This window comes from Garra rufa, chromosome 10 (assembly GCF_049309525.1).
Source record: "Garra rufa chromosome 10, GarRuf1.0, whole genome shotgun sequence".
Lineage (NCBI taxonomy): Eukaryota > Metazoa > Chordata > Actinopteri > Cypriniformes > Cyprinidae > Garra > Garra rufa.
The window spans coordinates 9332676-9344531 of record NC_133370.1 but is presented as its reverse complement, the minus strand read 5'-3'; the positions used below and the strand labels follow the sequence as shown (position 1 = coordinate 9344531).

Below are 11856 nucleotides of genomic sequence, written 5' to 3'. Positions count from 1 at the left end.
GTACGGTATAACCACAGTAGGACAGGCTGTTTATTGCAATGGCTTTTGGTCATCTGCTCATGATCTTCATTGAGGTGCTGATCTCCAACACAGGTATGAAAATCATTCTTTTTACAGGAATAGCATGACTACTGCATAACCGGATTCAGTAGAGAATATACAGAAATGAATGACTGTGTCACCAATGTTATCAATATCACCACTGATATGTGTCTGCTAATCATTGCTGTAAATTGAAATAGGAGAATATTTATTTGACATGTAATTTACTGTTTTGATTTAAAATAGTATTAGAGGAAAAAAATATTTGCATATATTGCATGTTTAATTTCACTCACTGATAATTCATGATTCTTTTTAGGAGCTAAGAGAAACTGTTTACAGCACTATGCTTGCTACTTTTATAGCAAACAGATTAAATAAAAACCAGGTTTTAAAAGGGCTTGTGGGAAGATGTGGAATGAGTCATTGTTTATTTAAATAAATTTTTGTAACAAAGAAAAAAATAGCTTTATACCAATAAAGTACACTTTTGTGTACTTTATTTGTTGAATAATTGGACATTTTCCTTTATATTTTCCATTATCCTCTCTGTTTCTAGCATCCAAGTGCAAAGCTGAAAATGCCATCACTGTGCAGACAGGAAGTTCTGTTCAACTGGAAATACAGACTGATAAACTACCAGATTTTAATACGTTGGTCTGGATGAATGATAATTCAGAAACTATTGTGAGGTTCTCTAAGGCAACTGTAAAGACACAAACTTACAAATACATTGTGGATTTCAATCAGTCAACCTTCTCTCTAACACTGAAGAACATGCAAAAGAGAGACAGCGGACTCTACACAGCAAAAATATTTGGAGCTAATAATATAGATGTTGCTAAACACAGAGTATCTGTTATAGGTGATTGCATGTTAAACCATATTAAAAACTAATATCGAGAATAAAGAATGTTGCTAGAACTGATTAAATTGAATTTTAATTTATAATCTTGCACAGTTTCAATGTTTTCTGTAGAAAATTATAATTTTTCATCAACATGTTTCAGATCCAGTGGATTCTCCTGTTCTTAACTGGAATGTCACCATGATTGCTAATGGCTGTATTGTGAACGTCTCATGTAGTGGACATGATCGTACAATCAGCAACAGCTATAATAGCAACAACTGCAGCCAGAAGGAAGTGACATCTGAAATGCAGACTCTATCCCTGTATTGTAAAGAGGACACAGTTATTTGTAACTATAGCAACCCAGTCAGCTGGAAGAATGACACAATACAGATTCAACAACTCTGTAACGTTACACCTTATCCAAGTAAATAACTGACCCACCAACCAAATTCAAACCCTATAAATGCATTTTCGAATCTTGGATTTTTCATTTATTAGCAATCTATCCTCAGTTCCTTTGGAGTGTTCTAATGACTGTAGATGTTAATGTAATGTCTTTCAGATAACAGTCCTGAAGCAAACAACAGTTCCTTTCCTCTCCATTGGCTCGTCGTCATTGTTATTAGTGCTTCATTGTTGATTTTAGTTGCATCTGCTGTAATATACTGCTCTTATAAGAATCGTAAGAAAGGTAAGTCTTTCTTATTTCAAATATGTTATTAAATTAACAAAAACTGATTTTTGGAATTAAAAATGGTTGTGTGATATGAGGCACCAGTTATAATTTTACAAAAGTTTTTTACCAAAACAGTAAGATTTTTAATATTTTCTTTAAAGAAGTCTCTTCTGCTCACCAAACCTGCATTTATTTGATCTAAAGTACAGAAAATAAAACTGCAACATTTTCAAATATTTTTACTATTTAAAATGACTGTTTTCGTTTTGAATACATTTTAAAATGTAATTTTTTCCTGTGATTTCAAAGCTGAATCACATGATCCTTCAAAATGTATTGTAATATTCTTATTTGCTGCTCAAAAGAACATTTAATTATCATCATCATTGTTGAAAATGGCTGAGATTTTTTTTCAGATTTCTTTGATGAATAAAAAGTTTAAAAGAACAGCATTTATCTGAAATAGAAATATTTTGTTATTTTGTTCAACATTATAAATGTTGAATCCTTGCTAAATAAAAATAAATATTTCCTATAATTTTTTTATATAATTATACTGATTTCAAAGTGTTAAATGGTATAGTGTATAAAATTTTATTTCTGATAAATGCTGATCTTTCTATTAAAAGAATCCTGAAAAAAATACTCAACCAATTAAATATTGATAATAATAATAATAATAATAATAATAATAATAATAAATGTTTCTTGAACAGCAAATCACCATATTAATGATTTCTAAAGGATCATATGACACTCAAGACTGGAGTAATGATGCTCAAAATTAAGTTTGATCACAGAAATAAATTACATCTTAAAATATTTTCAAATAGAAAGCAGTTATTTTAAAAAGTAAAAATATTTCACAATAATACTGCTTTTGCTGTATTTTAGATCAAATAAATGCAGGCTTGTGAGCAAAAGAGACTTCTTTAAAAAACATTTAAAAAATGTAGTATACATGAATAACTGAATACACAAAGGTGTTTGACTAGTGTATGTTTGACTATTTCACGTGTGTACGGGTATGGAGATTTACATAAACATATGGCGCCTCATAGTGGAGAAACCAAAGATCACACATACTGTACAAAAAGTCATATCTACACCTTCTATGGCGACAGTGACTGTCAGGAGATTCTTTAAAAATAATAATATTCTAAATCTCTTAGGTGCCCAGCAGAACTTAGGTGCCCAGCAGAATGGGCAGACAATCTATTCACAAGTTCAGGTAAGATTAAAAATACCATTTATTTATGGAATATTGCAGTGTTTATTATACATGAATTATCCATGCACATTCATTTGTTCAAATTTATGTGCCCCCACTGACAATCCCTGCTGGACCCGAGACTGGAACTCGCAACCTCTGGGTTAAGTCCGACTCTCTAACCATTAGGCCACAGCTTCCCCTAGTCTATAGGAAAACAGTTCCGATAAAAGCATCCACTAAATATCTAACTAATTTTACATCAGACGAGCCTAAACTTTTCACTATAAAGGGCCAAAAATCAAACTTGATTTAAGGCTGAGGTTTCATTTCTAGTATATTCTCTAAATTTTAATGCAAAAATGGAACAAAAAGTCTTAAAGCGTAAAGATAAATTAGAAATGAAGATTTCCAATGTCATGTTTTTTTCCAACTTATTTTTATGGCATGGCAGGGCAAATTAGAGGTCATCATGGGCCAACTCTCTGGTTTTTTTTTTGTTGTTGGCAGTGTAATGCAATCATACACTTTGCGTAATTAATCAGACCAGTGCCTGTTTCTGAACATACACTACACTACTGTTCAAAAGTTTGGGGTCAGTACATTTTTATTTCTTTTTTTTTTTACGAAATTGATACTTTTATTCACCAAGGATGCATTAAGTTAATAATTAAAAGTTTATTAAAAGTTAATAATAAATAATTTACATTGTTTATTCAAAATATAAATATTTTTTAACACTGCACATTTTAAACTTAAAACTTAAAAAAAAAAAAAAAAAAAAAATCACAGGTTCCAAAAAATATTTGGCAGCACAACTGTTGATATTATCCAACATTGATCATTCTAATAATAAATCAGCATATTAGAATGATTTCAGAAGGATCATGTGACACTAAAGACTGGAGTAACAGCTGATAAAAATTCAGCTTTTAATCACAGCAATAAATTCTATTTTAAAGTTTGTTAAAATGAAAAACATTATTTTATATTGTAAAAACATTTTGCAATATTACTGTTTTTTTTTTCTTCTGTATTTTTAATCAAATAAATGCAGCCTTGATGAGCATAAGAGACTTCTTTAAAGACTATTACAAGTCTTACTGACCCCAAACTTTTGAACGGTAGTGTATATGGCTAAGTACATATAGACAGCCAACACTATACCTGTAAAGTAATGCATATAGTCACGCATAGTCACTATATTATTAAAGAACACTCCCCTATATGTTGAAACATGGCTGTGTGGATCATATACACAACAGCATCAGTCACCTTCAGTTCAATTCAGGTCTGGCCATCAGGTTTTTCCACCCCAAACATTTTAATTCTACGTGGGCCTTGCTTTTTGTACAGAGCCACTATCGTCCTGAATTTGAAAAGAACCAAAAACTGTTGCTCACAATTCCCTTGACCATTTAATTTTAATATTTTTTGACAAAAACAAATTGAAAGCAGCCTAACCAAATTAAAAGTGGGCGTCAAACACCATTAACCTTGTAGAGTAAATGTAAATGTGCATGTTGATATAAAGTGCTATAGAAGGATTTGTATGACTGTTTTATTGAATTGCTCTACAGCCAAAGAGCAAAGTACAAAGACCCCTGGAGATGTTGGAGAAATCAGCAAATCCTCAAACTGTGTATGGAATTACAGAAGAGCACAGACACCCTCACAATGCCAACCAGACAATGTCCAGTTCTGAGGTAAGACAGAGGCAGAATTTTCAAAGTTAAAAATAGTAACTGGATAACTGTATTAATATCTTGAGGCTGAATGAATTTCCTAATTTAACTTAAAAGATTTTCTGGTTTTGTTCATTGCATTGTTGATTAATATGGCTAAACAAGTTTATAAGTTGCTTTTTTAAAATAAACACTTATCTTTCTTCCTTAAAATTGTCTCTGTTAACTTAATCAGTTAATGTTTTTGCATATATATTATATATATTATATATACACTTCACAGATACCAGCAGAGATGCAAACAAACAATCACCCTAGCACCACCTACAGTACAATTGGACAACACCAAAAACCATCATTTGCCACTGAAAGAGACCATACAATTTATTCAACAGTGTTTAAATCCTCAATTGGTAGACCACCTGTGCATTAATACAGTACGTTAATATAAAATGTACCCGAGTTGGTACTGTGTTTGTCAATATGTATATTTTTAATATTTGTATAATTTTAACATTTGTTGCATATTATACCGAAATAATATCCTCTAAATTTGAAGAGAAATTTTCACAATCACTATTGACCTCATAAATACTACAGATCTATTACAGATTGTCTACTTGTCAGTGTTGATTGTTGAAATTAAAGGGGTCATCCGGTGCCACATGCACTTTTACAAGCTGTTTAAACTGAAATGTGTGTTGGGGGAGTGTGTACACAACCACCCTAGAATGACAAGATCCGCCCAGTAGTTTTCTTTTAATTTAGTAAAATAATTTGCCTCTTCTCATATCGAGCGGCCGTTCTCAGATGCAATTATTATATATTTCAATACAAGGACGGAGTAAGTTATGTTAAAGATGACTTTTTTGCTGTTGTTCAATCAGCTATGCCTCAGTAAACACACCGCGTTCTTCTCTTTACCACAGTAAACACACCACGTTTGTCTATTTACCACAGAAAACACACCGCGTTCGCCTATTTACCACAGTAAACACAACACGTTCGTCTATTTACCACAGTAAACATAGTAAAAACACCACGTTCGTCTATTTACCACAGTAAACACACCGCGTTCGGATCTCTCAGTACTGTCTACCCTGCCAGAAGATTACATATAAAGATAAATCAAAGTGACATTAAGTTTACTAACCATTCAGACACATAAGCCGTAATTGCCGAACTTCTTTGCGGGTGTCATCTAGTTTCGGTTCCAACTCCGGTTTTTAAATTAAATTATAAATGAATGGGGTTGTACAGTGTCATCAAAGCCCGCCCAAGTGCCATTTTCCCCGCCATTTTGAATCGAAAACGAGGCTGTGAGGGATAGCAGTCCAGCAGCGCCCACTGTGGCATATTGTTGCGTACCGGTATGTAGATTGTATAACCGTAAAATAATACGTCATTTCACATTTTTCCACAGGACAAAGAACTCCAGAAAACGTGGATTGTTCGACAGGACATATAACCTAACTTTCAGGTAACAATATTGCATTTATTTAAGAAAATGACTGTGGAAAGACTGCTAATTTCTAATGTGAGCATGTTTATCTTCCTTTAAACGCTTATACAGAGTTTTTCAAATGATGTTATATAGATTAAAATGCTTAATGGTTTGTGTTAAGAGTCTGCAGCTAGGTCATAAGCGTCTTCCCGACCTTTATTATGAAATTACGATAAACATGATGTTTTCCTTGTCTAAAGCAAAACAGAAACAAAAAGTAATGTTCTGAATATCATTTTGCGATTTTAAAAGGGGTTGACCCCAAACTCTACACGGCAAACTAATTAATAAATGTTATCTTTTGATCGCTTTGCATAAAAATAAACTTTCTACCCACTGTTTTTTGTATGACTTAACATGTTCTCTGAAAGAGGCTTACGATCTAACTGCAGGCTCTTAACACAAACTATTAAGCATGTTAATTTTTAAAACATCATAAAAATAATATCTTTTTCATTTACGATCGCAAGGTTTTCTTTTCGTGAGGTCTTTGAGTTCAGGTAAACACAGACGGAGCTGAACCCTCCTTAAGCTTCCTAATTCCAGTCAGTGTTTTTGAAAAACAATCCTGAGTAAAATGTTAGGAGCACACTCTTGTGTTCTTTGTAATCTATACAAAATGTAGATATTTAGTTTAGTTGTTGTAGTAAAACATAACATTTTAGCTCTGCGTAAACTTTTAAAGGAAGATAAACATGCTCACATTATAAATTAGCAATTAGCCAACCGGCTAGTTTCCACAGTCATTTTCTTAAATAAATGCAATGTTGTTACCTGAAAGTTAGGTCCTATGTCCTGTCGAACTTTAATAATACACATTTTCTGAAGTTCTTTGTCCTGTGGAAATTAGTGAAATTATATTTTCTCTTTATTTTTATGACTAAACAATCTACGTCCCGGTACGCAACAATATGCCACAGTGGGCGCTGCTGGACTGCTATCCCTCACAGCCTCGTTTTCGATTCAAAATGGCGGCGGGCTGAATAAGGCGTATACCCCCAACTGTTGTCTAGGCCAGGGGTTTTCAAACCTGTCCTGGAGCCTCCCCTGCCCTGCACATTTTGCTTGTCTCTCTCATCTAATACACCTGATTCAAATCATCAGCTCATTAGTAGAGACTGCAAGACCTGAATTGGGTGTGCCTAATAAGGGAGACATACAAAATGTGCAGGGCAGGGGAGGCTCCAGGACAGGTTTGAAAACCCCTGGTCTAGGCGACACCCCGTGTGCTACGTAATGACACGCCCCCACAGAACTGAAAGGCGGGGTGAGTAGAGGTTCATATCATTTAAAGGGCCAGGTACTGATATCGCTTGCTGAGAACAGAGGCATTTTTACCAGGTAAAATTAGTGTTTTTTTACACTACCATAGAGAATTTTTAATCAAAGTATATTACAAACTTTTCATTTGGACCCTAAAGCATCATATTAACTTGTGGAAAATGGGCATTGGATGACCCCTTTAAGGTTTAATTTACAGACCTTAAGCATTAGTTTTTAAATGATTTAGTGCAAATTTCACACAAGCAAGTGGTAATTTCAAAACTCTTAGTATTAATCTAAAAATAAAATTCTGTGAATCATTGGTAAATACATTTCTAGATTCTGTAATAGAACTTTGCAATCAGTAATATGCACCTTTTAGTGGTATGTAAGATATTACAGTGGTGTACTTTCTAAAAGTGTACAGTTGAAGCTTTGAGCTTTTTTGTGTATATAGATTTTTTATTGGTGGTGGAAGGGAAGGGAATGTTAAGTTCTGTACTTCATTTGTATAGTGTATAGATTTTAAATTTGTTGATCATGCTTTGCACATTTCTTAATTTTCCTTTTAGAATCTGGAATATCCATGAATGTTGTAAAAGTTAAGTGCACCATTAAATGTTCTTCTTACCAGCTGTGTTCTGACTTCAGCCACTTGTTTGCACTGAAACAGCTCATAATATTAATTTCATTCATGGAGCATAATAAGATGAGGTATCACACCTATCCTTATTAGCTATTTTCACATTTTTCTGATAAGTTGGGAAAAACTCTCTGGGTTAAATTGTTAACCACTATTAACAATATTTTAGCTTATTGCAAAGGGGATAAAATTTAGTGATAAGCATACTCTGAGTCTGGTCTGATTCTCACACAAAGTTACTGGATGACTACAGAAGAAACATATGAGTCTTTTGGGCTGCTTTGTAAAGCACCAAAGTGCTTTAAATATACCCCAGAAATAAAAACAAAAGTCAGGTAAAAGACCAGGGGAAATGGCAATCCTTACCTCATCAAACAATTCACAGGTTTACACTGAAACTTTGGACACTTTTCTTATTCCATCAATAGAAAAGACGTTTGGTGATTATGTTAGTATGATAATGCACCTTTTTTAAAGCTTTTCTTCAGGAAAGGCACATCAACTCAAATGACATGACCAGCACACAGTCCGGATCTCAATCCGACTGAAAATTTATGGTGGAAATTGAAAAAACGGTCCATGACAAGGTTCCATCTTGCAAATCTGATCTGTCAAACCGCTATTCAAGAAAGTTGGAACCAGCTTGATGAAGAATATTGTTTTTCATTAGTGAAGTCCATGCCCTAAAGAATTCAGGCCATCATAAATTCCAGAGGAGTAGCAACAAAGTACTAATTGTGTTTTTTGGTTGATTTTTGGTTGTTTTTATGTTTCATAAAACCAGAATTTTGAATTAAGAAACAAAAATTGTTTTGTGCCTTATCTGTAATTTTATTTGCTAGGCAAATAGAAAATAGGAAAAACGCTTGACTGCCAAACAAGAAGTAACCAAAGAGAAAGCAGAGGGAGTGGTAACAGTCAGTACTGGGCAAGGGCTCCCTCTGCTGGCGTGGCATTACAAGTATCTTTAAATGTTTATAAGAATATATGGCCCTGTTTTCACCTGCATTTAAGAAAAGTTCTTAACATTCTGGAAAATAACCTCATACAGGGTTGAAACAACTTGGGGGCAAGTAAATGATGACAATCGTCATTTTTGGGTGGACTACCTCTTCAAGTGTGCAGATCCTACTGTATTTTGCCATATCATCATATGTGTAGTTTTCAGAGTCAGGGGCACCGCTAAGTGGGGGGAAAGCTAGGACAATTCTAAGGGCCCACGCCCTGTAGGGGCCCCCAGAGATCTGCTTTTGTGTGGTGGGGGGGCCCAACCTCATATTTTGTCATAGGGCCCAAAATTGCGAGCGGCGCCCCTGTTCAGAGTAGTTTTTGTTTTTTCCTAAATCAACTGTTTAAGAGGATATTCCCATTTCTCATCCTTCATCATTCTGATCAACTTTTACTTTATTGGTGAAGTAGTAAATTCACACATATTGTGGAGAAAGAGTTTTTGTAGAGTCTCAATTGGCTTCATGCTGCTCCTGTTTCTACTACAGACCAACTCTTTCATGTGACATCTCACCGTTTTGCAGTTTCCTCTTTTAGGCTTATATGCATTTTAATGCCAGTAACAGAATTTGCTGGCGTCAGGAATTTGGTTTCTTCTTCTGGATAAACTTCAGTATCTATTAGGAAGTCAATGCAACAGTCGTCATTTTAAGTTCTCTCTTTTTTTAAGTTTTTAATTTGTGACAATGGCAATAAATCACAGACTCAGATTTCTTCTTTGTCTTCTAATCTTCAAAACAGGTAAAACACATTAACATATGTAATATTATATAATATGTATATAAAATAAAATTGACCCAAACAGCATATATTATTTACTTTTCTTATGCTGCCTGCATTAAACTTACATGAATAATAAAAAATTGTAAGACAATCAGTTTGAAACAAGGTACATGGTATAAGCCCAAAGGAGCAACTTTTCTTCTCTATTGTTTATTTGTGTGAGCACAGACAAGTAACTCCAGAAATGTGCATTATAGCTGTATTAGCTGTATCACATTTTTATTTTGCTATTATCTCTAAGAGAAAAGTTTGTGTGTATGTAGTATTTTAATTATCTGGTAAATTCACTTGGCCTGTAGTACACATTTTTGCAAAATTGGTATTTTTCTCTCTCCGCAGGGTTCAGTGCTGAGATTTCAATGGTTGTACAAACAGGGCATTCTGTTCAGCTGGATTTACAGACACAAGAACTACCAAAGTTTTATGATTTATACTGGAAATATGACCAATCAAAGTATATAGTTAAATATGTAAATGAAACTAAAAAAGAAACACTTTACTCTTCCTACAAGGACAAAGTAGAATTTAATAATAAAACCTTCTCTCTAACACTGATGAACATGCAGAAGACAGACAGTGGACTCTACACAGCAATAGCAGCTGGAGACTCAGACAACAATATTGCTACATACAGAGTATCTGTTATAGGTGAGTGTAACTTTGTTTGCCCGTGTTCAGGTCAAATACTGCTCAGTCTATACTCAGTCTTTTATTCTGTGCAATGTTATAAAGCATAAGTAGTAAAATAAAATGTTTTTGTATTTAAAAAAGAAGATTCAATTAATATATCAATGTCAATCAGTCATGATGTACAAAACATTCCATAAACATCTATTGGAATATAATATCCTACAATAGAGAGAAAATGTGTTAAATGAAAATTTAAATACAAGGTCACTCCTTTTACAGCTGATACACAGATGTGTCTTTGTGTTACATTAAAAACAAAAATGTGTTTGTTTCAGATTCTGTGGAGGCTCCTGTCTTGAACTTGAACTCAACCTGGATCAGTGGTAACTTCTGCACAGTGAGCGTCACATGCAGAGCTCATGAGTTCATGGTTAACTCTAGCTATCAGAACAACAGCTGCTCTCCAGAGGAAGTGACATCACACGAAAACTACACTCTCATCCTGTACTGTAGTGAGGAATTCATCATCTGTAACCATACCAACCTTGTCAGCTGGAAAGAAAACAAAATAAACATTACACAGCTCTGTGTTAAAGAAGGTATCTGGACAAAAATACTGACACTCAATCATTCAGAGTGCAAATCAGCATCTCTAAAATCAAATATCTTATTTTGGTTATTAAATCTAGTCTGCTGAACTGATAACTATTGATATAAATCTAATTTTCCAGAGAACGATGTCTTTCAGTCTTTCTGTACTGCAAGTAAAAAAGGTAGGTCAATGTTGGCTGCACACACATTCTGTAAAAAGCTGATCTCTCTTCAATTTGATCAATTAAGAAAATGTACTGCTTCCGTAAAGTAATTAAAAACAAATATGAACACAGATTTATGGTATTTTTCTCTCTTTAGTCAGTTGTAATACTGCTGAATCATTTACCTTCTCCAATCTTGTCTCTACTAAATATCCTTTGATCAGATCATTTAAACTTCCAAGTTAGCAACCAACTAGAAAAGAGCTTTGAGAACTACTATTTATTTTAAACTACATTCTAGTTTTTCCAGTTTAGAGTTTAATTTTTAGTTCAACACAACATGCACAAATGTTCAGGTTTAAATGATATCATGTACATCCATTTCTGCAATATTTAGTTTATTTTTTCAATTGTATAGCGATAAAGTAATTAATAAACATCTTTTTAAAAAAGGGTCTTTTCACAGCAATGCCACTGAAGAACTACTTGGGTCCCCTGAAAAAATTCAATGAACAGTTCTTAAAAGAACCATTTTATTCTCAGAACAACAACGTTGTCAGTATAGAAAGAGTATAGCAGAAAGCATTTAGACATTTATTAAGTCTCAAGATGTATTGTTATATATTTGTTGTGTGTTTTTGTTCTTTTGTTGTCTCCCTCGATTTCCTTGTCCTTTACAAATTCACAAAAAATTAAAAGAAATGGCAAGTAACACACTGAATAAACCCTCTGGTGTCAACAAACGCGTTTGTCAGCTTCATTAAAATATGAAGTATTTTCTTGTAAAATGTACTCCAATAATGT

The 11856-nt window shown here is 33.7% G+C and overlaps 2 protein-coding genes and 1 long non-coding RNA gene across 3 annotated transcripts in view; all 3 read left to right on the top strand.

The window, feature by feature from the left end:
• Window positions 1-1327, top strand: part of LOC141343922 (CD48 antigen-like) — a 5109-nt gene extending 3782 nt beyond the window's left edge. The window contains exons 3-4 of the mRNA XM_073848598.1: window positions 617-907; window positions 1053-1327. Coding sequence (XP_073704699.1) covers window positions 617-907; window positions 1053-1327 — 566 coding nt within the window. The remainder of the gene's footprint in view (window positions 1-616; window positions 908-1052) is intronic.
• A 1362-nt stretch (window positions 1328-2689) lies between these two features.
• LOC141344905 (uncharacterized) lies at window positions 2690-5728 on the top strand. Its single transcript, XR_012356865.1, has 3 exons — window positions 2690-2802; window positions 4362-4487; window positions 4750-5728. It is a non-coding gene; the product is annotated as an uncharacterized lncRNA (long non-coding RNA).
• A 4281-nt stretch (window positions 5729-10009) lies between these two features.
• LOC141344915 (uncharacterized) lies at window positions 10010-11026 on the top strand. The gene is made up of 2 exons (XM_073849807.1): window positions 10010-10315; window positions 10633-11026. The coding sequence occupies exons 1-2, from the start codon at window positions 10027-10029 to the stop codon at window positions 10992-10994; spliced, it is 651 nt and encodes a 216-aa protein (XP_073705908.1). The 5' UTR covers window positions 10010-10026; the 3' UTR covers window positions 10995-11026.
• Window positions 11027-11856: the final 830 nt, after the last annotated feature.